At 43.9% G+C, this 22,536-nt stretch overlaps 2 protein-coding genes across 2 annotated transcripts in view; one reads left to right on the top strand and one right to left on the bottom strand.

Annotated features, from left to right (window-relative positions):
• Nucleotides 1–22,536, top strand: part of RECQL5 (RecQ protein-like 5) — a 37,530-nt gene that overhangs the window by 6,163 nt on the left and 8,831 nt on the right. Inside the window, exons 6-7 of the mRNA XM_010179922.1 lie at nt 1,240–1,402; nt 1,757–1,839. Coding sequence (XP_010178224.1) covers nt 1,240–1,402; nt 1,757–1,839 — 246 coding nt within the window. The remainder of the gene's footprint in view (nt 1–1,239; nt 1,403–1,756; nt 1,840–22,536) is intronic.
• Nucleotides 9,188–10,864, bottom strand: SMIM5 (small integral membrane protein 5). Its single transcript, XM_010179911.1, has 2 exons — nt 10,738–10,864; nt 9,188–9,309 (listed from the first exon to the last, which is right to left on the bottom strand). Exons 1-2 carry the CDS (start codon nt 10,862–10,864, stop codon nt 9,188–9,190), a joined length of 249 nt encoding a protein of 82 aa, XP_010178213.1.

The raw sequence follows: 22,536 nt of genomic DNA, 5'->3' as shown, positions 1-22,536 counted from the left end.
GAAAGAGTTTCTGAAATGCACAGAGCTGACTGAGAGTGAATTATAGCTGAAACATGTTTGTAATCTGGTTAGTTTCCAAGGAATGGAGTTAAAATGACTCTTTACAGGGTGGTTTTTCATAGTCCAAAAGAGATTATATTGAAGCCTAGGCAACAAGGCACTGTTGCTTAGCCTTCACTCTGTGTTGGCAAAGCTCTGTGTATTTGTGCATATGCTATCAAGTAAGATCAGGTCTGACAAGTTCTGGAGGTGACTTTTGTGGACAAAAGGGAAAGCACAGGTGTTACCTGTTTTTCTGATGGAATCTGCTTCTCTCTGTTCACTGCTATTCAGTTTTGCTTGCGATTATTTATCAATTCCTTCAGTAAACTTCCTGATGGGGAATAAATGCATAGGGCTCTGATGCTTCCTGGCTGGCCTGTTCCTGGAGTGTTTGTGTTTGAAGAAACATGTTTGCTTGCTTTTGTCATTTAATCTTTTGCCACACCCATACGCATCATACCTGCCTCTGGGACATGCTGGTTTTGAAGCAGACTGGTATTTAAAACATTGGCAGAGTTACTGTAGCGTACAATCTTCTCAACGCAGGTATAAGCTGAATTGCTGAATATTCAGGTACAAGCTGGTTTAAAGCAGTCTCACAGTGGTATGTTGAAAACTTTCCTTCAGAGATTACATATGGTTTAGTAATGATTTGCAGTCATATTTGCTAGCTGGGAAGGGTGCCCTCCTCTACAAGTGAGTTTGGTGAGACAGAATTTCCCATGCAGACTTTGTTCGCAAATAAGTGTCTTTTTAAAGTCAAGTATTTAAAATTGTGTTCTGTAATGTTCAAATCGTGTTCCACAAAATAAATAGGACTTTTAAATTAATGCTCTATTTTACGGTAAAATCTCCAAAACTCCTTAAATCAGTGTCCTTATTCTCACTTTTCATAGCTGTACAATTGTATGCACGTTTGGGATATTTGTGTGCCCATTCAGTTCCATCCATTTGGGGTGCCATCCTGCTCACATGTTGTTCAGATGCATTTGTTTCCATGTAGCTCTGCTGCTGTCCTTGTGTCTCATGTTAAGAGGACTTAAATTTCTGCATGCAAAATCCTGTGCTCTGCTAAGTCCTCTATCTTTTATGCTTTTGCTGCCCTTTTACTGTTGATGTCCACGAGCAACACAATCATGTATGCAGTGATCTGAGAAACCTGCAGCCGCATGTTTCCTCTTGTCTTATCACATGTAGATTTGTTGCCCATTGGAATATTGCCAAGTCAATGGCTGGATATTACCAAGAGTCTGGCAGAGCTGGGAGAGATGGGAAGCCATCCTGCTGCCGCCTCTACTACTCAAGGAATGACCGGGATCAAGTCAGCTTCCTGATTAAGAAGGAGCTCTCTAACATCCAGGTAAGGGCTGAAGAATAGTATCCATCTGCCTAGATATGTTGGCTTTGCTCTGATCTGGTTTGCCTCTTTGCATATTCAGAGGTAATTTCAGACAAGATGAAATGGGTTTTTCTGGGTCTAGAGTTGTCTGTTGCCCAGAGCAGAAGGGAGTGATGTGGGAAGGGAAAGGGTTGCCAGACTCAGCTCCAGCTCTATTAGAGGCACAGGTGAGTAGAATTATGGAGCAGAGACAAGGTGATGTCTATACCTGTTTGCTCTATTAATCAGAAGGGTTGGATTTGGTAATCGCTGCAGTTACTTTATCTATTTATGTTTAAATTTAAGACTATAGTTATTGTCCCCATCTACTTTCAGGAAAAAAAAGGCACCTTAAAAGAATCAGACAAAGCTGTGATGACAGCTTTTGATGCCATTGTGAACTTCTGCGAGGAGCTGGGGTGAGTGTGCTTCTTTCAAACACTGTTTAACGATGGGGAAATCATGCCCTGTCCTTTCTGAGGCACTGTTATGGCTGAGCTCACGCATGTCCAGGAAAAAGAAAATACTGAATATTTTCTGAATACCTGATATTATCATATAATAATATTATAATATTCTGAATACCTGCTATTTTGCTGTCTGGACTGAAGAAGGTGTCCCTGAGACATCTCTCACTCTCTCCCACCTCTGAGTTAACTGAAATGTTGGTCTTGGAGCCTGACCAAGTGACATGGTGATGTTACACTAGAACTCCTCTGGCTATGAATTTTACTAGGTTCTATCTGTGAGGATGGGTTGACTTACTTGCATTTGCCTTTGTTTTGACTCTTTCCTCCTTTGCTACATCATCTCTCTTCTAAGGAGAAAAACAGACGGCCTAATCAGCATGGGATGGAAGCATTTGGATTTAATGTTTCTCTAAATCTCAGGGGCTCCACTCTGCAAAGTAGTAGATATCTGTGATTGTCATTGACCTTAGAAGGAGCTGATGATGCTTAGAATGTTTCAGAAACAAGCCCAAATTATGGACATGCCCAATCTAAATGCAGAGTAGCAACCACAACGTGCATTGTTCAGGTTTAGTTCATGACTTGTAAGCTGTAATTGTACTAATTGCTATTCTATGCTGGATAAGACATCAAACCTATAATTTTACCAGTAAGAGAGCAGTTGTGTGTTCACTTACTGAAAATGGTCAACATGGCTCTGGCTTTCAAGTGTGCATTTTGTTTCATTTTCCACACCTGTGTCTAGGGCAACTTTTTCAGTGTGAATGTAACACATGCTTCTTTTCTGATGCCTTGGTGAGCATGTTCTCTCCTTGTGGTCATGTCTGGTAAACAAATCCTGTCTTTATGGGGTTGCTCTGGGAGAGCCTTGCTTGTACTGAAGTATGGCACAACACTGAGTAGGCCTGGGACGCTCAAAGGAGCGCTTCTTTGCCCAAAGTCAACGTGATTCTGGGAAGTAGCTACTACGAGGCTTCTTGCTATAAGAGTTTGATCCACTTAGTTGGCTGACCAGTTCTGCTCCTTCTGGTGTGCATTACCAGCTCACAGCAAGTGTGATGGCTGTTTGTGTTTGGATTTTGTATAATCTGAAAGGCAGCTATACCTATCTCGTTAGATGCTAACCTTAGGAAATCTTGTCTTGGTATTTATTTCTCCTCAATTCCTAAGCTGGTTATCAGTAGAGTTAGTCATGACAGTTGTTTATTGAAGTGGACACTAGTGCCATAAGAACTGGATTGGGATCACTGAACTAACCTTGCAGGAGGCAGAAGCAGTCACAGCACTTTCCAGGGTGGTGTCCTGAGGGCATAAGTTAGGCTCCAAGTAACCATCTTGCAGCATCTGCCACAGCTATCTGAAGTGAGGACTTTCTCTAGAGTTGCAGTCCAGCAGGGAGGCAATAACTAAGCAAGGACAGAGAGAAAACATTCTCCTTTGCTCAGATGAATAGTAATGGAAATAGGATTTCACTGGGTACATAAAAGAGAAATTTCTGTAAGGGTGTATTACTGACCTAATTAGAAATCACATGTCTCCCATACTTTTTCTTCCCTCCCCCTGCTTGATACATTCTTTCTACTGCATAACGTGCCATATGCACCCCAGAGTCACATACTGCAGCACCACTGACTGGCTTCCCTGCTCATAACTGTACAGGAGACTAAGATGCTATTTAAAAGAATGCCACATTGCATTTCCTTTTTACATTTGGAATTAATACAGTTCACTATTCACTATCCAAACAGTGAAAGCAAACTTGAAACTCTGACCTTGCAAGGTTCTAAATAAGAACAAATAGAGACTTGTATACTGTCAAGCAAGTTTTTCGTAGTATATTTAGGCTATTGTCTGAGTATGACAGGAGAACAGTGACATAAGCTGATTTTAAAGAGTGGGTTTAGATAAGTCTTTTGCTGGTCAGAGTTTCCTGTTGCCCATTTGCAAGATGGAAAAAAAAAACAACCAGAACCAAAACATGTAAGTGCAGCAGCGGAAGACATCTTTATCAGTTTTAGGTGGTAGGTAGCTATTTGCCACCTCTAACCAGTGGTTTTGCTTGAAAGATAAAAATCAGGCAGAAGTGAGTTGACTTTGGTATTTGGTTAGTCATGCAGTTCCTGAATACAGAGATCCTTATGGATTGAGTTTGCTGTGGACTTGCAGAACAACTTGCTGGCATTGGTGCATTGCTGTTGATGCAGGAAAGTTGCACAGGGAGAAATAACCACCCAAGGAGAGATGAGAGAACTTCATATGAACAACACAATCAGCTTGTAGCTGGGCTGATTGTTGCTTAGCTGCGGGGCTCCAAGTACTGCGTCTCAGCTTCGCTGTTTGTGCCTTGGAGATGAGCAGCACCCAAAGATGGAAGCAAATAAGAGGAGAGCAACAAAAACAAAACAGAAGATACCGATCACCACTAGCCCTCCAAGAGCCCAGTCACTTGTTCCAATCAGTCTCTTCAGCTGTTCCAGAACTGAAGATGCCTCTTGCACTGATGACATGCTGGCTTCCACACTGCTGGAGGTAGACAAGAACAGTATCAGATGTTGGTGTATCCTCTCTGCTCTGAGCCACAGTCCCAAAACCAGTATAGGTGCACATGCTGCTTGTGCCTGCAGGCATCCCTCTTCCAAAAGGGAGTCACCCTCCACCCTCCAGAAATGGGAGCATAAACCAGAAGAAAGAGAGCTGAGGCCAGTTTCATAATCAGATCTACAGAGATGTAAAGAGGAAAGCTTCTGGCTTTATAAGATTTTGGCAGCTGAGATTTAAATAAATCTTGGTTTATCAATATTTTTAATAATATAATATAGTATCTCTCCCAGCATGTTCAGTATGAACCCTTCATCTCTATCAACTGTACAGTCTATACATGAAAGACAAGTATTCAGTGGGAGAACTTGCTTGATACCACTGGAAAGATCTCTAAAAAGGAGTTGGGCACTTAAACTCTGCAAACACACTGGAGATTAAATGAACACTTATTAAAAAACAAACAAAAATCCCTACCAACAATAAGCAAAGATTTTCATGTATAACTTGTTGCTCCCATAGGTCTTAGAATAGTTGTGTAAAAAAGGTCTCCTGTCAACAGAGTTTGCTTTAGTAACACTTTCTGTTACTCTGCAATCGAAGCATAGGTTTTCCTCCTGTCAAGTACTTAGGTCCACCAATAATTTCAACTGGGATCTCAGTGGTTCTACACACTTGCTCTTTCACTGATACTTCGCATAATGACTTGGCTATCAGCTTTCTAAAGAACATCCAGCATCTCTTTGTGAGCATCTTGCGGTTTTACTAAAGCTTCCTTGCTTCTCAAGGGAAAGGATGGATTATATCTCCCACTTTCTCTCAAATATGACTGTGCAGACATAACACAGAAAGAGACCTTTGTTATTTTGGAAAATTTGTTTGACTTGCTGCCCCTTATGTCTGTATCCTTAATATTATAAGGAAGAGAACTGGTGATGTAAAGTGTGTTTAATCCCCTGCAAGTCACATTTGACTAGGAGCACAAGCTCATACTTAAGTTTGCTGAAGTTTTTCTTTCTTTCTCACCAGCCAAATTTATTCAGTTCATGCTTTGTTTCCTGGAATGATGTCAGATCACCGTGCTCAGTCTAACCAACAGGAGGACATGAAAGACACTCTGGACAGTTTCCTTCACTTTTTAAAAGGAGGAAGCCTAGATACTACTTCTCGAGACCCAAAGGCAGAAACCCTGTGTGACCATACAACCTACAAAGTTCCTGTCTCTCTTGCTAACCACAGTTAACATCCTAAAATAGGAGAACTGTACATGATTTTATAAATACCTGAAGCTGTTGTGTTTGTAGTAGACGTTTCTTCTGGTGTCTCCTCTGCACCCCCTCCAAGAGATCTTGGCCTGTGATGAGGTACCCCCTTACTGCAACTGGAGGCTTGTAGAGCTAGCATCCAAGTTGCCTGTTTGTACTGCAGTAAATTATTAACAGCTGACTTTCCTGCAAAGGTGTGGCTAATCTAATCAAAGGCCTTGAGCCTGGTTAAAAGGACCCACTTGAGCTGTTACTCAGACATTTCTTCCTTTCCATGGCTTTATCCATTCATGCACCTGTTCCAGCACTTGTAAAGGCCCACTGTGTCCTCTGACTGGGGAAGACTGCAGGTTGTCATGGAGAGAAAGGGGCTTTGTTTCCTGGATTCTGACTGGGTCTGTGTTGTAAGTTCTGTTAGGAGACTGCCATATCTAAAATGAGACTGTGAAGAAGACTGCCCTCCAGTCCAAACTTTATCATGACAGTTTAGGAGGATAAACTCATTACAGAGCCTTGTATTGCTCTTAGCTGCAATAAAACTGACTTCATGTTGCTTTCCTAACTGAAGAAGATGCAAGGGATGGTGTGAGAGAGAGGTAAGAGGGGAGGAGAATGTGGCATGTGAGACTGCATGTGTGTAAAAGGAAACTTGTTTTTCACAAGGCAAGCAAATCACTTTGAAACCAGAGGGCTGATGTTACAGAATAGAAGCTATTCCATTAAGTTGCCAGTAGAACTTCAACCACTTCTGCTCCTCCCTGAATTTTTTAGGTTCCTCAGGGAAATAAACTATTTCAACACTTGTATCATCAGGACTGAAGTAACTGTATTCTCTTGCAGTTCCCTCTAGGCTCACTCAGGCTTTCACAACATGTACCGAAGTTGCTGTGTTTGAAGCAGTCTTGCCTTAGTCTGTGCTCCTTTGAATCTCCTTCTGCTTTTTGAAACAGAGAGGATCCATCCTCACTAGTGCTTAGGGAGTTCCAGGCCCTTTTATGTGGGTAATGATTGAAGCCAAAACCACAAAAGCTTATGTGAATGGTGAGCAGGGACCCAGAGACTGGTATGTTTCTACTCAACAGAAACTGAAGAGCTGCAGTAAGCTGGGGATTTGCTGGGCATCTTTCAGGCCAAGCTGAATGCAAGAAGGCAGCAGACCCCACCCAGCCCAGGCAAGCAACTGGCCTATCTAAATCCCAAAAATAGGAATAGTCCAGCTGAGTACAATGGTACAAAATGGTACAAAGCAGAACGTTAGGCCTGTGAGATCCAGACAAGTATGTAGAAATTAGTCCATAGACCCCTCCTCTATGTGGTGACTGCTCCTCTGCTCCAGAATTCATCTGAATTCTTTAGGCAATTGCTTAATTTTCTCTCCTTCTCTGTTTTAACAGTGCTGTGTTTATTCCCTGCTTCTAATTCAGGAACATAGAGTGGCAGAGATAAGACAGGAGCCATTTCTCTTGTCCCCCTGCCGGGTATCTGTCAGTGGTTTAACTTGTCACACCACTGGGAGACATGTATTTGTAGCTTTTTCTGTCAAGATAAGGCCTGGCAGCTTGTTCCTAGTGACAGCAACCTGTCAGTTGTTGGTATGTTTCCAGCCCGCTGAGCTTCCCCCTGACTATTAGCACAGAGTGGTTCCATGCTGCTGAAACATTTCTCAATGGGATTCTGTTAATTCCTGCAGCTGGCACTGTCTAGCACAGGCTAGGGAAGAAAGCAAGCTCTGTTCTTGCACAGGTCTCGTGACTTAACTTAGATACAGAAATGTCTGTTGAGTCTGTCCCCTGCAAAAGAGGTTCTGAGACTTCCTATGTCACCTTGATTGTCACTTGTTTTTCAGTGAAACGAGCAAAGACCTTGATGCAAAATACCTAGATCTAGTTTCTTTCCAAAAATTGAAGTGCATTTAATACATGAGAAGGTACTGCTGTAATGTGCTTTTTACTAATTTGGGTGCAGGCATAAGAGAAAAGAGGTTTCTTTACAAAGTTTTCAATATTTGGCCTTTCTGAAGTGTGAAGAGTATTTAAAAGCCCACTATTACAGACTTGATTATTCTTGTCTCTCTAGGTAGATGTTGGCTCACTGTATACACATGTAATCCCTTTGACTCCTCTATTTAGCACCTGGAATACAAGGGTAGAAGATGACATCTATACACATGTAACTTTTTATACCTTCTCATAAGGTTCACATCTGGAGCTGAAAGACCAGTGGCTTACAGCGTTAGGTGCAGTATGATGGTCTTGAGTTTGGCTGGCCCAGTTATGAAAGTCGTGGCCTGCGCCATAGCCCTGAACTTACATAAATCCCTTTCTGAAGTTCACTGAAGTGTAAACCAAAAGTACACAGTGGCTGCAGCATGGAAAAGGGATTTATTTGCACTTGTTAACTTCAGCCAGACAGCCCATTCTTGGTTCTGCTTTGTCACAATGCCTGCTGTCAGCTGCCACACGTACACCCTGAAGTGAGGGTTACCATACTGTATGGTCACTCCTCTGAAATGCCTTTGTGTATGCTAATAACCATACCTTAGGCATAATGTTTATGTCCACTAAAATAAACTGCACACAGTGCAGGGAGTCAGGCACGCAGGTCCCTCAAGTAGGGAGAGGGATTTTTTTGTCTCCTGTAACTCCCGTGCTCTGTAAGAACCATTCACCTGCAATATGCAGAAGGGCAGAACTGACTACCATGTGGGGTAGGAAGCACATTTATCAGCAGAACGATCAAATTAAACCGTAGCATTGGTGAGTTTTTCCCTTTTGCCTTCTGTTTACAAAGGGTATTACACATGATCTGATTTTTCTCTTTGGCAATTTCACACCATAGTAACACTGATGAAATAAAGCAGGGAGTATTTGTTAGCAGCTGTACTCAGAGCCTCAGCTGGCACGTCCGGATCAGAAGGGCCACAATTTGTTGTTTTCAGCAAATGTCTCAGCTGAACGTGTCTGTTTTAGGTGGCTTTGAAGAGAGCAGGTTTGGGCTTGATCCAAGATGTACTGGGCATGTGGACTTCCCAGTGATGTCAGTGGGTTTTGCTAGCACCCAGCACCATTCTTCTGGATTAGCCGCTTGTGAAGAGAGCAGGCACTGCCTAGCATGTGGCAGCTTATGTGCTTCCTGCTTTGGTGTGTGGCTCCGTGCTCACAAAGGGAATCCTTGGCTGGCCCAGCTGCAGAGCTGTCATTGGGAAAGTGTATCTGTTTTCTCAACAGCATGTGTCCATGCACCCCCACCCCACAACAGAAAAGGAAGACAGCGATGGTAAAGTAGCATTACCTTTCTGGTCACGCCACAGAGCCCAGCAGTGGCTGTCACAGAAAGAAGGAATTCCATGCTGTGATTTCCGGTCCTCTGAGTCATATTAACTAATGTTGTTATTGCCATTTTCAGTGAGCTGGTGTAGAAAGTCACTCCCGTAGGACTGAATCATGATGTCCGTGCATGTTTTGATAGTAGGTGGTATCACCTCTTGTTGCACTTCATGAATGGGCAGTTGGGCGGACTTGGATCTTCCTCCGTCTGTGGTCAGGACGTCCATCGCAGCTACAGCAGCTATAGCAGCAGCAACTGCAGGCAATGATCATGAGCACCAGAACAGTGACTGCAAAGAGAAGCAAAGGATATTGCTTCATGACGTAGGGGTCATCAGTGGAGAGTAACCCTACGTCTCCTCCAAGTTGTTTGGTGAGCAGCAAAATGAACAAAGCCTGGTTTTGTTTTGGTTTTTTTAGCCAACTTTTTTTGCCCTATATGCCCACGTCCCTCCTCCTAAATTCCTGCTCCTTTGTATTAGTTATCCATTTAATCTGAACAGTCATTACTGGCTATTTCATGATATCAAGAGCTATCTACCAAACGATGTGGGGGCACATCTTTACCTGCCCTATATGCTGTTGTTTCAGAGATAACATGCAGTAACTCAGTAGAGCTGTGTGCCTGGAAAGGATGGAGATCCAGCTGTCCCCATAGCTGTGTCAGAAGTAACTGGAGAGGACTTGGTTAGGCAAACTAACAGTTGCATTTCTGAAGAGTGGGTGCAGTGTACCCTTTAATGAGGATAGATATTTGTGACTGGGTTGGCTTTATTCTTTCTTCTGTATTTAGCCTGAGAGAATAAATACTTCAAACACAGGGTTTTGTTTTGCAAAGCAGTAGGCTAACTTACTGTTATTCTATGCTAGGCACATTGGTTGGTTTTGGGAGGGATATGTTAATTTATCTGAAATAGAAAAGGATGACATGATTAATCCTGCAAAACATGTGAGAGTGCGTGAATGTGCGTGCGCACACATGTGTTTCTTAAAAGTCTGGAGCTAGGCTGCCAGGTTATGAGACCTGTGGGGAACCAGCTGTAGGTATGAAAGAATAAAGCAGCAGGTGTGTCTTTCTGAATTCCAGCCCAGGGAGGAGTGTCCAGGCTGCATACACACCCTTCCTTTTGGCTGGGAGCAAAGTGTACCTCTTTGAGGGGGAGGGCCTGCCCTCCTTCCTGCTTGTTTTCCCATTATCTAAACAAATTTCATCTCCCTTGATCAAGCAGCTCGTTGTTTTTCCTTCCATGCCATCCCCATGCAGAGCAGCAGAAGAGATCTTGCCATTACCAGAGGAGAATGAATAGGCTCACCTGAAGTGTACTGGCTTTCCCTGAACTAAGCACAGGACTGGCACTTGGAGTCTCAGACTTTAAGTGTCTTCTGTGGGAGTGAGATGCCCTAATACCATTTGTCAGAAACTATCTCCTATGCATCCAAACACTGCAGCAGCTCTGGGCTGGTTAAAATACTGCTGTTTAAACTAATGCGTAAATATGAGAGCTTTGGGGAAATCTAAACTGTTGCCTAACGTGCTCTGCGTGCATGTAAAGATACACACTGAGTATTAAAAAATTACCTAGAAATTAAACTGGGCCTCAGAGCTAAATAAAAACCTGCCAACAACACCAACCCACCAACAAAGATTGTGGAGCAAGCTGCCCCCATAGAAGAGAAAAGACATTCTGACAGCCCTTTACCTCCACCAATAAACTCACCAATAAACAGAACCACCACACAAAAGGACACAATCTCCACCGGCTCAGCCTTGGGCAGTTTCTGGAGCTTAAGGAGAAACTTCTCACCAATGGTTTGCATTTCCTTCAGAAAGCCTTCAGAAGACATTCTGGCCCAACCTCTCCAGGCTTTACGCTGTAGAAGAACCAAACAGAGAATAAACCTTTTCACTGACTAATGCTCGGAAGCTGCCAGCCTTCTTATAGAGCTGGTGATCACAAGGAAAACAAGTTTATCTGGTCTCAGTCCTTGTTCCCAGTAGCTAAGGTGGAGGACTGTTAATTGTCTACGTGTTCTGGCACTGTTTTCATTTCAAAATCTGGCTTTCAGGGTGCTTTTGTCAGCTGCACTATTGAGCCAAGGCAAAACGGTGTTTCTTCTAAAAGGACGCTTATTTCAGCAGGTATAAAGTTAGAACTGGACAGTGCCTGCCCTTGCTTTTCACCCAATGAAAGGAATTCTTTTTCCAGTTGTGCTAACTTGTGCTTCCAGAAGAAAATCAGTTCTTACTCAACTTGAATTCCAAATGCTGAACTCCAGTGGTACATAGTTTTCAGTTGTTTTTTTACAAAGTAGACCCCTTTGAAGACTTCTTGCACTTAGAGCTACAGAAAGCCCCTTCAAAAACTAAGGCGTTTACTTCAACACCTTACTACATTACCATTAGTAATGGTTTATCAACTAGTTTTACTGAATGGTGATATTAACAGCTAATGTCTGTGTTCACTGGGGACAGCTGGACGCTTTTCCAGTTCTTACCAATGACTGAAAGTTTTATATGGTAAACTAAATGTAGCTTGCTTTTTCTTTTAAGTGACAGTCTGTTCTAATGGAGCAATACATGAATTGAACAGTGGATGTCCACCCATTGCTGCTGGTGGTAAGAAAAGCAAAAGTCCCTGAATCTCTTGGAGATACCTCCCTTATGGAGCTACTCCTTCCTGCCCTGCTTACACCTTCTTTATTCTCAGAAAGAATGATCACCAGGAACTATTGTTACTGGATCTATTATTAGAATCATAGCATCACGGGATGGTTTGGGTTGGAAGGGACCATAAATATCATCTACATCAACCGCTCTGCCATGGGTAGGGACACCTCCCACCAGCCCAGGTTGCTTAAAGCCCCATCCAGCCTGGCCTTAAATACTTCCAAGGAGGGGGCATCCACAGCTTCTCTGGGCAACCTGTGCCAGTGTCTCACTGCTCTCAAAGAATTTCTTCCTAATACATAATCTTCCCTCTTTTCAGTTTACAGCCATTACCCCTTGTCCTATCACTCCATGCTCTTGTGAAAAGTCCCTCTCCAGCTTTCCTGTAGGCCCCTTCAGGTACTGAAAGGCTGCTCTAAGGTCTCCCCAGAACCTTCTCCAGGTTGAACAACCCCAACTCTCTCAGCCTGTCTTCATCCGAGGGTTGCTCCAGCCCTTTGATCATCTTTGTGGCCCTCCTATGGACTCGCTCCAACAGGTCCACATCACTTTTTTGTTGGGAGTCCCATAGCTGGACGCAGTACTACATTAGTCTAATCGAAGTTAGGTGTCTCAGTTTTGCCCCAGTATTTGCTGGTTTTTACCCCTGTTAGCAAATTTTGGAAAGCACTGCCACAAACCACCTTGCATGAGAGCTGTGGGAGTTCAAATTTTGCTTCAGTCAGTAACTGGAATAGGATATTGTTGAGAAATCCATAGTTTTGCCTAAAACAATTGTTAGGACAGGTCAAGACTTGGATGGATTATAACTCTTATGTCATTATTATATCAGAATGTACTAGCTTGTGTGGGTTGTAATAGTCAACGCTGTTTTATGGGACGTGAACATTGCAATTCAATATTCTAGTCTTGGTGATAACACAAAGCCAAGTGACCAAGACAGTACTTCCAGAATAATCCAGATAGTTCATTACTGGACATCTGGTTTGGTTACTCAAATAAATGGATATTTGGAGTTCAATTTTTCTAAACACACTGAGGACAGTGAGACCTTGGCTGTTTGTTTGCATGCTGGGCTTAAATACTACAGCGCCAAGTTAAATTACATTTTGTATGTTTATGCAACTCAAAAAGGGGTTTCTTTGTTCTTTTCAATCCAAGCTAAGGAATAAAAATTGGAACCAGCTGGTTTCCTAGGGATGGGGGTGGATGGAAAATCTACATCTACAGAAAGATCTCTGAGCAACTTAGCAGGGAGGCATAGCTGTGGCCTTTTGACGTGAAAAGGTCACTTTTGAGACTAGGGTTAAATAGTTCTTTCCGGATGATTGCCGTACCCCAAGTGAGCTGCTCCAGAAACGGCTGCTTTATCCTTTGCACAGTGCTGTGAGATTCTGTGTCAGCAGGTTTCCAGTTTTGTTTCCATTCCAAGAGATGGCAGTGCAGGCAGGGGTGAAGTGATTTGTGTTTTCTGCTCTTGGCTCTAGAAGAAAAACTTTTTTTAAAAAAATAAATATTTCTGGCTCCAGCGTTCTGGAAATGTTTGTTCCCTTTGGGGGTGTTTCTGCTTGCCCAGAAGCTCTCCTAGTAAGGAATCTGCTGTAACCTTTTGTACCATGCTTTGGGCTGCACCAGCAGCAGCAAGTGTAAGAGCCAGGCTTCTGAAGTTTGGGTATGTAGCATAAAATTACTGATTAGGATTGTAGAACTCCAGGCAGATTAGCAAAGTGCTTAGCCCAAAATGATAAGAACTTGTAGTCTCAGTAAGGAACATTCCTCTGCCTATGGTACCTGATCTGGTGTTAAGTGAAGGGGTTTTTATTCTAAAACTTGCAAGGAATGTTGCTTGTTTATCTTGGTTTGAACTTCTTCAGGGACAAAGTTTGATAGTGGTGGTGCAGTCTCTGACCTACTCATGAGGGAACAAATGTTTTTCTGCTCGACTGCACTTCTGCCTGCACTCTGGTTCCAAGGACTCTCTCTGCTTTGGGATTTCTAGTGTAGCAAAAGAGTGAAATAGAAGTCATGTCTTTAAAAAAAAAAGAAGTAAAACTTCCCCAAGAAAGCTAGTTATATTCATGGACTTCAGTATCTTCCATTCTACTTGTGATGTAAAGTGTTTGATCAGGACCAGTTCTTTTATTTCAGCAGAACTAAGGTTAGCCCTAGAGATTAGCATAAGGTAAGCCTAGTGCTATGTGGCTTAAACAAGTTGTCTCATGCATCTGCCTATCTTCCTCCTTCCTGTACAACACAACAGTGATGACATAACTTACAAATTTCAGATTGCAGCTGTAAGAATTAATTCCTTTTTTTTCATTTACTGTGTTCAAGTAAGCTCCCAATCACCAACAGCAGTAAAGGCCAGGTGGTGCAGGATATTTGGTTGAAGCAGTAACTGTCATGATTATTATTAAAACAGGCAGGTTTTGAGAGAGTTTAAACTTAAGGTTGTAGGTCTTAACTGACCTTACTTTCTAAGACTGGAGTGCTCTTCTAGAGCCGACAACAGCCACCCAAGTTGGAACCTCACAGATTCTGTGGAGTTGTGATAATTGTCTGTTCATGTTTTTCTCAGCTGGGAATCTCTCCTTGCTCACTGTCCTTCCTCAAAACTGCATCCACTGAGGATGGGACCTCTCCAGAGCAGAGGAGACCATGGCTGTTAGGCAAGCAAAGCTGATGGCACTTGTTACAGAAGAAAAGCTGAATGACCACAGTGCAATGTAGTCTTCATAAGGCATTGTCAGATTAATGGCATGAACTTTTGCTCCACAGCTGTAGACAGAGATCGTGTGAAGTTAAAATAGGGTGAAGAGAGGCAAGATGAGAAACTCTCATAGAGAAGAAAGTGAACATGATGCTGATATCTTGTGACAGCCAGTTTGGAAGGTCCTGCTGGGGTAGGGTGGCAGCCTGAAATTGGTGGTTTCAGCCGTTTCCTCTTCTGGCTGTTCTTTAAAAAATAGCTCATCTATCTAACTGGTGTTGCCAGTGGGACTAGATCATCAAGGGATTGAGGACATTAACCAAATCTTCTAATTTGGGTTTATTTGTTTTTGAGGAAAAAAGGCTGAATCTGCCATGTGTCATGAGTTGTTAACCTTGGTTGAAAAGAGAGAGCACAGTAATAATGCTGGGGAATGCCTCACATCTGCAGGTGTGCTGCTCAGCTGCAGGGATTAGATGAGTCTCTAAAACCAAAGCAGCGTGTCCTACATTTAGGGCTTCTGTAGAGTTAGATTCCCAGAAAGTGCTAATAATGGTTTTTAATGCAGATTTATCTTGCTGTGCCCACTGAATAAAGCTGTGAAAATTGCCATAATAGCTCTGAAATTATCTTTCTGAACTGTTTTAATGGACTTGTGCCATACTGAAGCACTCAGAGAAGCTGGCTGCTCAGCCCTTTTGAGAATAAAGCCATTAGGCGGCCTCAATCTAGACATTCAAGAGAAAAGCCTTGGTCAGGGTTTCTTTGTACTGAGCTGGCTGTGTGTGGTAGTTCCAGGCTTCATGCAAGAAAAAGAGCTTTGGGATGATCACGTAGGGTGTCACATCCCTCTGTCTGCCTTACGCTAGTCAAGTTGCTCTAAGTATTTTGGAATTGATGTGAATTGATTGGGGTTTTTTGGTGTGTCTTTGGTTTGGAAGGCTATATCCTATCTGTGTGTCTACACAGGTGCATCAAAAGTTGAATTGTAGGGAGTAGGTGGGCTTAAATGTAGTGTGGAGGAATGAGATGGCTGTTTAGTCATAACCCTGGTGGCATTTGAGCAGCTCATTTCAGTGCAAAGAACATGAATTTGAGTTTGTGGTTTAGCCTCAGGACTGGAATTTGGCAAATGCAGGCAGTCTTCCTGGCCTGCCAGCGATGCTTACTGGTTAGGTGACTTTGGATAAGTCATCCCATCTCTCTGTTGGGTGGCTTCATCTCTGCAAAGTGGCAGAACATGTAACGACCATCAGAGCTTTGTTTGCTGACTGTAGTGTGTCCAAGTCTCTAACACGCTCTGAAATCCTTAAGTAGAAAGACACTAAGTTCCTGGTTTTTTTTCAGTTACAAAATGAAATTATAGTTGTTTGTTAACTGCTTATTACGTTTCGGTCACTGAGCCCATTTCAGATGAAAGCAGATGAAAGCATGGCTTCTGCTCTCGGTTGTTCCTTACCCAGCCAGGCTCCACAAGGTTTTATGCTCTTGACATGATCCTGATCCATTGGTTTTACTGCAGTCCCTCTCAGAATCTTTGCTTATGTGGGTTTGTTGCTATAGTAATCTAAAAATGGAGACGAAGCTTTGGAGGGGAAAATTTGTTGGTGATGCCCTGAAGCTGCCAATGCCTCTAGTCCTGATGCAGCAAGTCCCAGTGAAGGTGAGTTGGAGATCATCCACTGTGCCCATCACCCATAGCAGCAGTGCTCAGAGACCTCACAAAGCAGGACCTCCCTGATGTGCTCAAGCGAGCAGAGTGCCAGGGCAACATTCTCATAGTGACGTTGTGTTTTTCCCAAGACTGTGGCTGTGGAGAAGCAAATACTTTGGGCTGTTCTTACTCAGACAAGTCAAATAAGTTTGCTGAAATTGGACCAGTACAGGGATGCGAGGCCTGTATGGACTGTGGTAGCTTATTTGGTGGGAAATCTTGGAAGTAATCCCAGCCTCATGGAAGAAGAGTGCTGAGCAGCTGAAGGGGAGGGGATGCTTTTTATTCTGGTCTAAAACGTTAAAATAAACTCTGACTGTATTTGGCCACTTTCTTAAGAACATGAAGGCTTGGCCAGCTCCTAAGCCTACCAGCTTTGTTCTTGGTTCCTGAAACATGCTTCTGATTTCATCTGGATAAGGTCTGCAGTGCTTCCTGTCCTAAACCAGTGCTGGGCTGCTAGGTGTTGTTACAGTTTAGATGTATTTTGGCAGAACATGTAATAATTCCTGGACGATTGTTTATTGTTCTAAGTTTGCAATGTACTTCTGAGATGAAAAGGGCTATAGAAATGTGGTTGTATTATCAGTGCATGGTTTTCTCTCATCATTGTTAATGCGATGTTTGCTGCCATGACTGTAGGCACCAGCCATGTGAATCTTAACGATAGTACACAGACAAGCCCTTTTTTTTTTTTCTAAAAAGGAGTGAATGGAGCCAGACAGACCTATAATTCGTTCCCAAGCAGATGAAAATAGTTTCCAGTATCAAGAGAATTCAGCTTTTTAACAGCACACACCCAAACTGGTAAATTGCAGCTCAATGTTATGGGAGAAAAGCTTTGACGTTGTCAGCTGGTCTGGAAAATAAGGCCACACATTCTTTCAGATTATAAAGCTGCCCTGACTGGGTAGCCATTTGGCTGGAATACCCTGTCATCTCCACCACCCACTATTTGGAGATTGGTTTTGAGGCAGCACTGTAAATATTCCTTCCCTCCCCTACAACCTAATATTAGATTAATATAAAAAGGCACTGAATTTCCTGCAATAGCAGTTCCAGTAGCCAAGGTACTCATTGGGGCACCGAGCTGAGAGTCTCTACACCTCTACAGAACACACAGGTTTTCACCACAAACAAGTCCACAAAACCCAGTGAGATAATTCCTCACTACTAGTCCCATTTTTAAGAAGTGGAGGAACCAAAGCACAGAGCCATCCACTGAAAGGAAAAGGTCAATTTTAAAAATAAACCTGTACCTCTTCTAGAAGAGAACTTTTTTTAGGGTTGCTGATGTTTGAATCTAGCCTGAAAGTCTATTCTAATATTAGCAAAATAACCATTTCCCAGGAAGCTGACAGAGAGGTAGCTGTGTGCCCATGAAAGCCTTGTAAATAGTTATTTCACCAATGTACTGGGATCTGTCAGTAGTTCTGTGTTTGAGCTAAGGCACTTGGAGTCCCCAGAGTGCTGAGAACACCTTCTCCATCTTTCAGCCACCTCTGTGTCCTGTCCTTGGCTGGTCTCAGACGTACAGGTCTCAGAAATTACACCTAATTTTGAGTTTTCTGAAATATGCTGGTCTAAGCCTCGTAAAGATGCCGCTTGGGTGCAGGAACTCAAAACCGAAGGTTACAACAGCTGCTTCCTCAGAAGCTGTTTTGAACCCTATCAGCTGTGGTTGCGTGGGGTACTGGGGAGAGCCTGCATGGAGGCGAGGGGTGGGTGCTGCTCTCCTCACCCAGCTCTCTCGCAGCCCCTGCCGTAGGTCAGGGTTTGTGTTACAGAAACCTATCTCTATCAAACTTGGTTTATTTTGTACCTCCACTCCCATAACCACTTTTGCGTTGCAGTCACGCCAAGAGGCCCGTGCACTATGACAGCTGTAACACAAGCCATGTCCTGCTTCTTTTATCCAGACATGTGTTTCATATTGCTTATTCTCCCCCCCCGCATATGTACAACACGGCTGTGGCTGAGCAAGCCCCCAGCCAAACCCGTTGAGATTTTCTTTTGGTGAGGAAAACTTGGCATGTTTCTCTACCTCCCTCCCCTGCCCTTCTCCCCTGGCTCCTCCCTCCTTTTTTTTTTTCTCTAAAAAATTTTGTTTTTCCTGTGCTTTATTTGAGAAACCATCTTAACAGCAACAAACAATTTACTGAGACCCTTCATTAGCAGGGTGGAAACTTCCCTCCATCCCCTTTGAGCCTAGGGCTAGACAGGAGGTGTGTGGGTCTTAACTCCCAGCCCTTCTCACATGGCAGTTCCAATTTGGTGTTTGTACAACACGTAGGTCAGAAAGACCTGCCCTCCCTTCCATGTTAATGGGAATGGAGAGAAGTGGAAATACCTGATCCTTAACATTCCTCCCTGCAGGCTGGTGTAGAATTGGGAAGACGTCTTTCTGTAAGAATTGGCCTTCTGCCTCTCTCCCTACCTGTTTGTAAGCAGCTGAGTGCCTGCACGCCTCCTGGAAGAGGCAAGGGGTCCCAGCTCAGTGCTAGGAGCTGCAAGAGCTTTCAAACAGAGTAATCTGCTTCAGATGGCAGAAAACGGGTGCTTACGTGGTCGGTCTCCTTGCCAGCCCCCTTCCCACACTCGGCAGCAGAGATGGGAGCACAGGTTGTGGGACACATCTCTATGTAAAATATACTCGGGGGATCCTTTTCCTCTTCCTTCCCTTCTCAGTGCATTCAAACCTGATGGTCTTGTTACTGTAAACCATAGACCATGTATGTGTTCTCCCAGAGCAGTGGTTTCTTATGCTGTTTCGAATAGTAAACAGCATCTGTGCCTGATACACTAGCTGATTTTTTTTTTAAATGTTCTTGTTAGAAGCGGTGTAAAATCTTTCAATTTATTTCTATTGGATAGGGATGCTTAACTTGCACGGTATGCTAGTTTCCCAAGCAGGGTTTGTTTTCTAAGCTCTCTGCTTGCTTCAGGATTTGGGGGATAAAACTTAGCTCCAGCTGGGAGGAGCTCTGGAGAAATGCTGTGGCTGGCACCCACTTGGTTTCACATGCGCTTGCCTGCGCTGGCAGCTACTCGCCAGCGGCACATACACAACCCGTACAGAGGAGCAGACCAGCTCTCTTGTCCATGCTAAATATTAATATATCAAGTCATGGCTATGGAGAATGTCCTGTGCTAGACCTGCTATCAGCTGAGGTCACATTCCCAAACAACAACAGCACAACGAGCAGAGCCTTTCTGAGCGGCGGCGAAGTTGCTTACTGCTGCTCTGACTGCTGAAGCAATGCAAGACTGCAGGCTGGATCCTTTTGTTCGCAGCACGGCTGCAGCGCAGCTTCCTGCAATCCTATTAAAAGCTTTTCTCTCGCCACCTTTGCTCCTGAGTGTCCCTTGCAAACAAATTCGGGCTAGCAAACTCTGCTCAATGGCTGATCCTGCAGTTCACCATACAAGAGAGCTACAAAAGCTCCAGCTACTTGGTAACTAGCTGAACGTTAAGGTGCTATGGTTGACCGAACAGCAGCGAGAGCTCAGCCTTACCGCAGCCGCGCCGCGAACTCTTCTCCTCCTCTTGTTTTTCCTTCTGTCTTCTTAAACTTTCACGTCATCTCTCCCCTCATCCTGGCTTGTGTCTGGCTCCTCGCTCGGCTCCTCTCTGTGCTGCCGCTGACAGCCAGCTGTTGTCTCTGCCTTTTTTTTGTTATTGGTTGTCCTGGAGATGTGAAGTTTCGTGTTACGTGTGTGTGTGTGTGTGTGCGCGCCAGAGAGGGAGGGCGGGCGGCGAGGAGCCGCAAGCTGAGCCAGCCGCTGGGGCAAGCTCCCCAGTGCCAGCACTTGTTGCTCGCTTCCTCCATGCATCTCCTCCTCACAAAGTCTTTTCTTTTTTTTTTTTTCCTTTTATTTACAGCTTTTTCTGGAACAAGAATTGAATTGATTCTCTCTTTGCGGTAGTTTGGGCGTGTGTTGTAGCAATTAACTTTTCTTCATGTGCCCGGTTTCCTTCCGACTCCCCAGGGAAGGAGCTGTGCCGTGCAGCTCGGTCTGCCACTGACCGGGGAGCACGGCCGGTGCTGGCGTGGTGGATTTGCTCCGTGCCCTTGGCCAAGTCTTTCACTCTCTCGGGGCTGTGGTTTTTGCTTCTCGTATTCTGGGGATAACGGACACCCACTGCCTTGTCTCAGAGGGCTGTTGAAGTTCAGCTGATATTACAAAGGGTACAGTCCTTCAGAGAGGTGCAAAATTAGAATTTATCCACCTCGTAATTTGCTCTTCTATTGGATGAAGGTCATTAAATAACTCTTGCTCAGCAGCTGGCATCTACGTAACTAGTTTGTACTCATATGATTTTTCTCTTTTTTAATGCTTTCATTTCCTGGCATTATTCCAAGACTTGCTGTTTGTTGGGGCTTTTTGGGGGGAACCTCTTCTGATGAGGCTGTGTACCCTTCTTTGGCTCATCTGAGGGAATACTTTTTTCTGGTGTATTTTGGGAGCAGCAGAGCTACTTTTGGGATATGTGACTTTGTTTCTCTGGCAGTTCTTCTGTTTCTACTAATCACAGGAACAGGGCTTCTGTTTTACCTGGTGTACAAAAGCAAGGAGTACCAAAAGGAGGCACGGTGCAGGCAGCCGTGTGGTCAGTTTAGCGCTTTCCTGAAATGTGTTGCCACAGACACAAACTCGTTAATAAACTTGATTGTTATTCGCTCTTCATCCTGTCCCATGATGTCAAATTAGGGTAAGATGTCTCAAATGAAATAATGATTTTGGTCAGACATTTTAAAGACCAGTGGTCAGCTCGTACATACTCCTGTTGAAGGGTAGGGGAGACAAATCATGCAGTTGAGCATGTAAAAGATGAAATAATTTTAGGACATGTATAGTAATACAAACTACCACTAATTTATGTAAGCTGGCTCTCCATCTCGAGGGCGTTAGTCAGGTGCTCTTGTGAGTTGGGAAGTTTTCCTACCACATGTCAATGTATAACCAGCTATGTTTCAGGACCCCTTGTGTTCAGTTCAGCATTAATCCAGCATTACCCCCACCATCCCTATTGGTAACTCTGGTTTTGGCTTTTTGACGTTAATTACAGTACTGCAATCTTAGGACTGCAACAGCATTTCCGTTATGACCCAACTCATGAGCGCTGTTGGCTGAAGTGGGGCTGTGACCCCAACTTGAGTAATTCTGCAGGAAGACACATGCAGTAACAGGAGGCTGAAGAGAAAGGGCTTGGCTTTGCAAGCCTTGTGGGTTAGAAACTAGAACTCTATAAATTCCAGTGACTTCACACCTGATCTCTGCTTCCACCAAAGCCCTCCCTTGCGGCATCTCTCTTGTTTCTATTAAGGCACAGAGGTGTGTGTGGATGTCCTTCCCCAGCATAGGCCTGGTGAGTAGACTGTAGGAGTGAGGAGAGGGCTTGACCATTACTGCATGCCTCAGTTAACTCTAATTCAGCTCAGTGTGTGCGAGAGAAAGGGATGTGGACTAATGAGAATGCCTGCCTGTTTTTCTTTTGGGGAAACAAAAAGCTGACTTGCAGCTCGCTGACATTTCTATAGTCACGTTGCACTGGCAGGACAGGCAGCACCAGTAGTTCTTTTGGAAAGGCAGGACAAGGGGGTCGAATGTGTTGTCCCCATCCCGGTCCCCCCACCCTTCCCCACCATGTGAAAGGAGCTCTTTGAGAGCATGACGAGAGTGAGTCAGTGCGGCTCTGCAGGGGGATATAAAGCCAGCTTTGTAGTAACCCTCTCTGGGCTTTCAGAGCCCTAGACCAGCAGTGCAACGTCACCCTGTTTTAGCCCTCCTTACCTGAGCTGCACCAGGTCTTTCACACTTCAGCACACCCAATTCATTGCTGTGGTGACAGTAGGCTGTAACCTGCTGCTTTGCTGCTTCACTCAATCTCCTGCTTGGTGAGTTATCCTCCTCAGTCGTGTGAATGAGCGAGCCAGCTGCCGCTGTACACCCTTGCAGGGTTTATTTGTGATGCTTTGGTAGACATGTAGTTATGTTCTGCCCAGACACACACATACATGCACACAAGTTAAGAAGGAAACTGCATTTGTTAGATCTCTGACAAGTTCAGACATGCCTTTAAAGGGTTTGTACTAAGAATAAATGAAGTGCTCACTCTCTTGCTTTACCACTCTGTGACCTGCTTTTTGCAGATAAGGTTGATAAGCCAGCTAGGGCACTCCTTGGTAGAGAAGAAAAATCTCCACTTTGTTCTTCGTTGCAGTAAAATAATGCTCTTCTAGAATAACTGTTGTTGCTGCTTGGCTGCAGGATTTGGTCTGTGAATGCCTGATGAAGTAAATGTTTCTTTGTGTCAGTACCAGCATTTTGATTAAGAGACAACTGGACATCTCTGCTGTGAAACCCAAGTTTTAAAAAGCTCTTCTAAATTCTGCTGCTTTCTTTAAAAAAAAAAAAGTGAC

This window comes from Mesitornis unicolor, unplaced genomic scaffold (assembly GCF_000695765.1).
Source record: "Mesitornis unicolor isolate BGI_N332 unplaced genomic scaffold, ASM69576v1 scaffold3870, whole genome shotgun sequence".
NCBI lineage: Eukaryota > Metazoa > Chordata > Aves > Mesitornithiformes > Mesitornithidae > Mesitornis > Mesitornis unicolor.
This window is presented reverse-complemented; position numbering and strand designations above follow the sequence as displayed.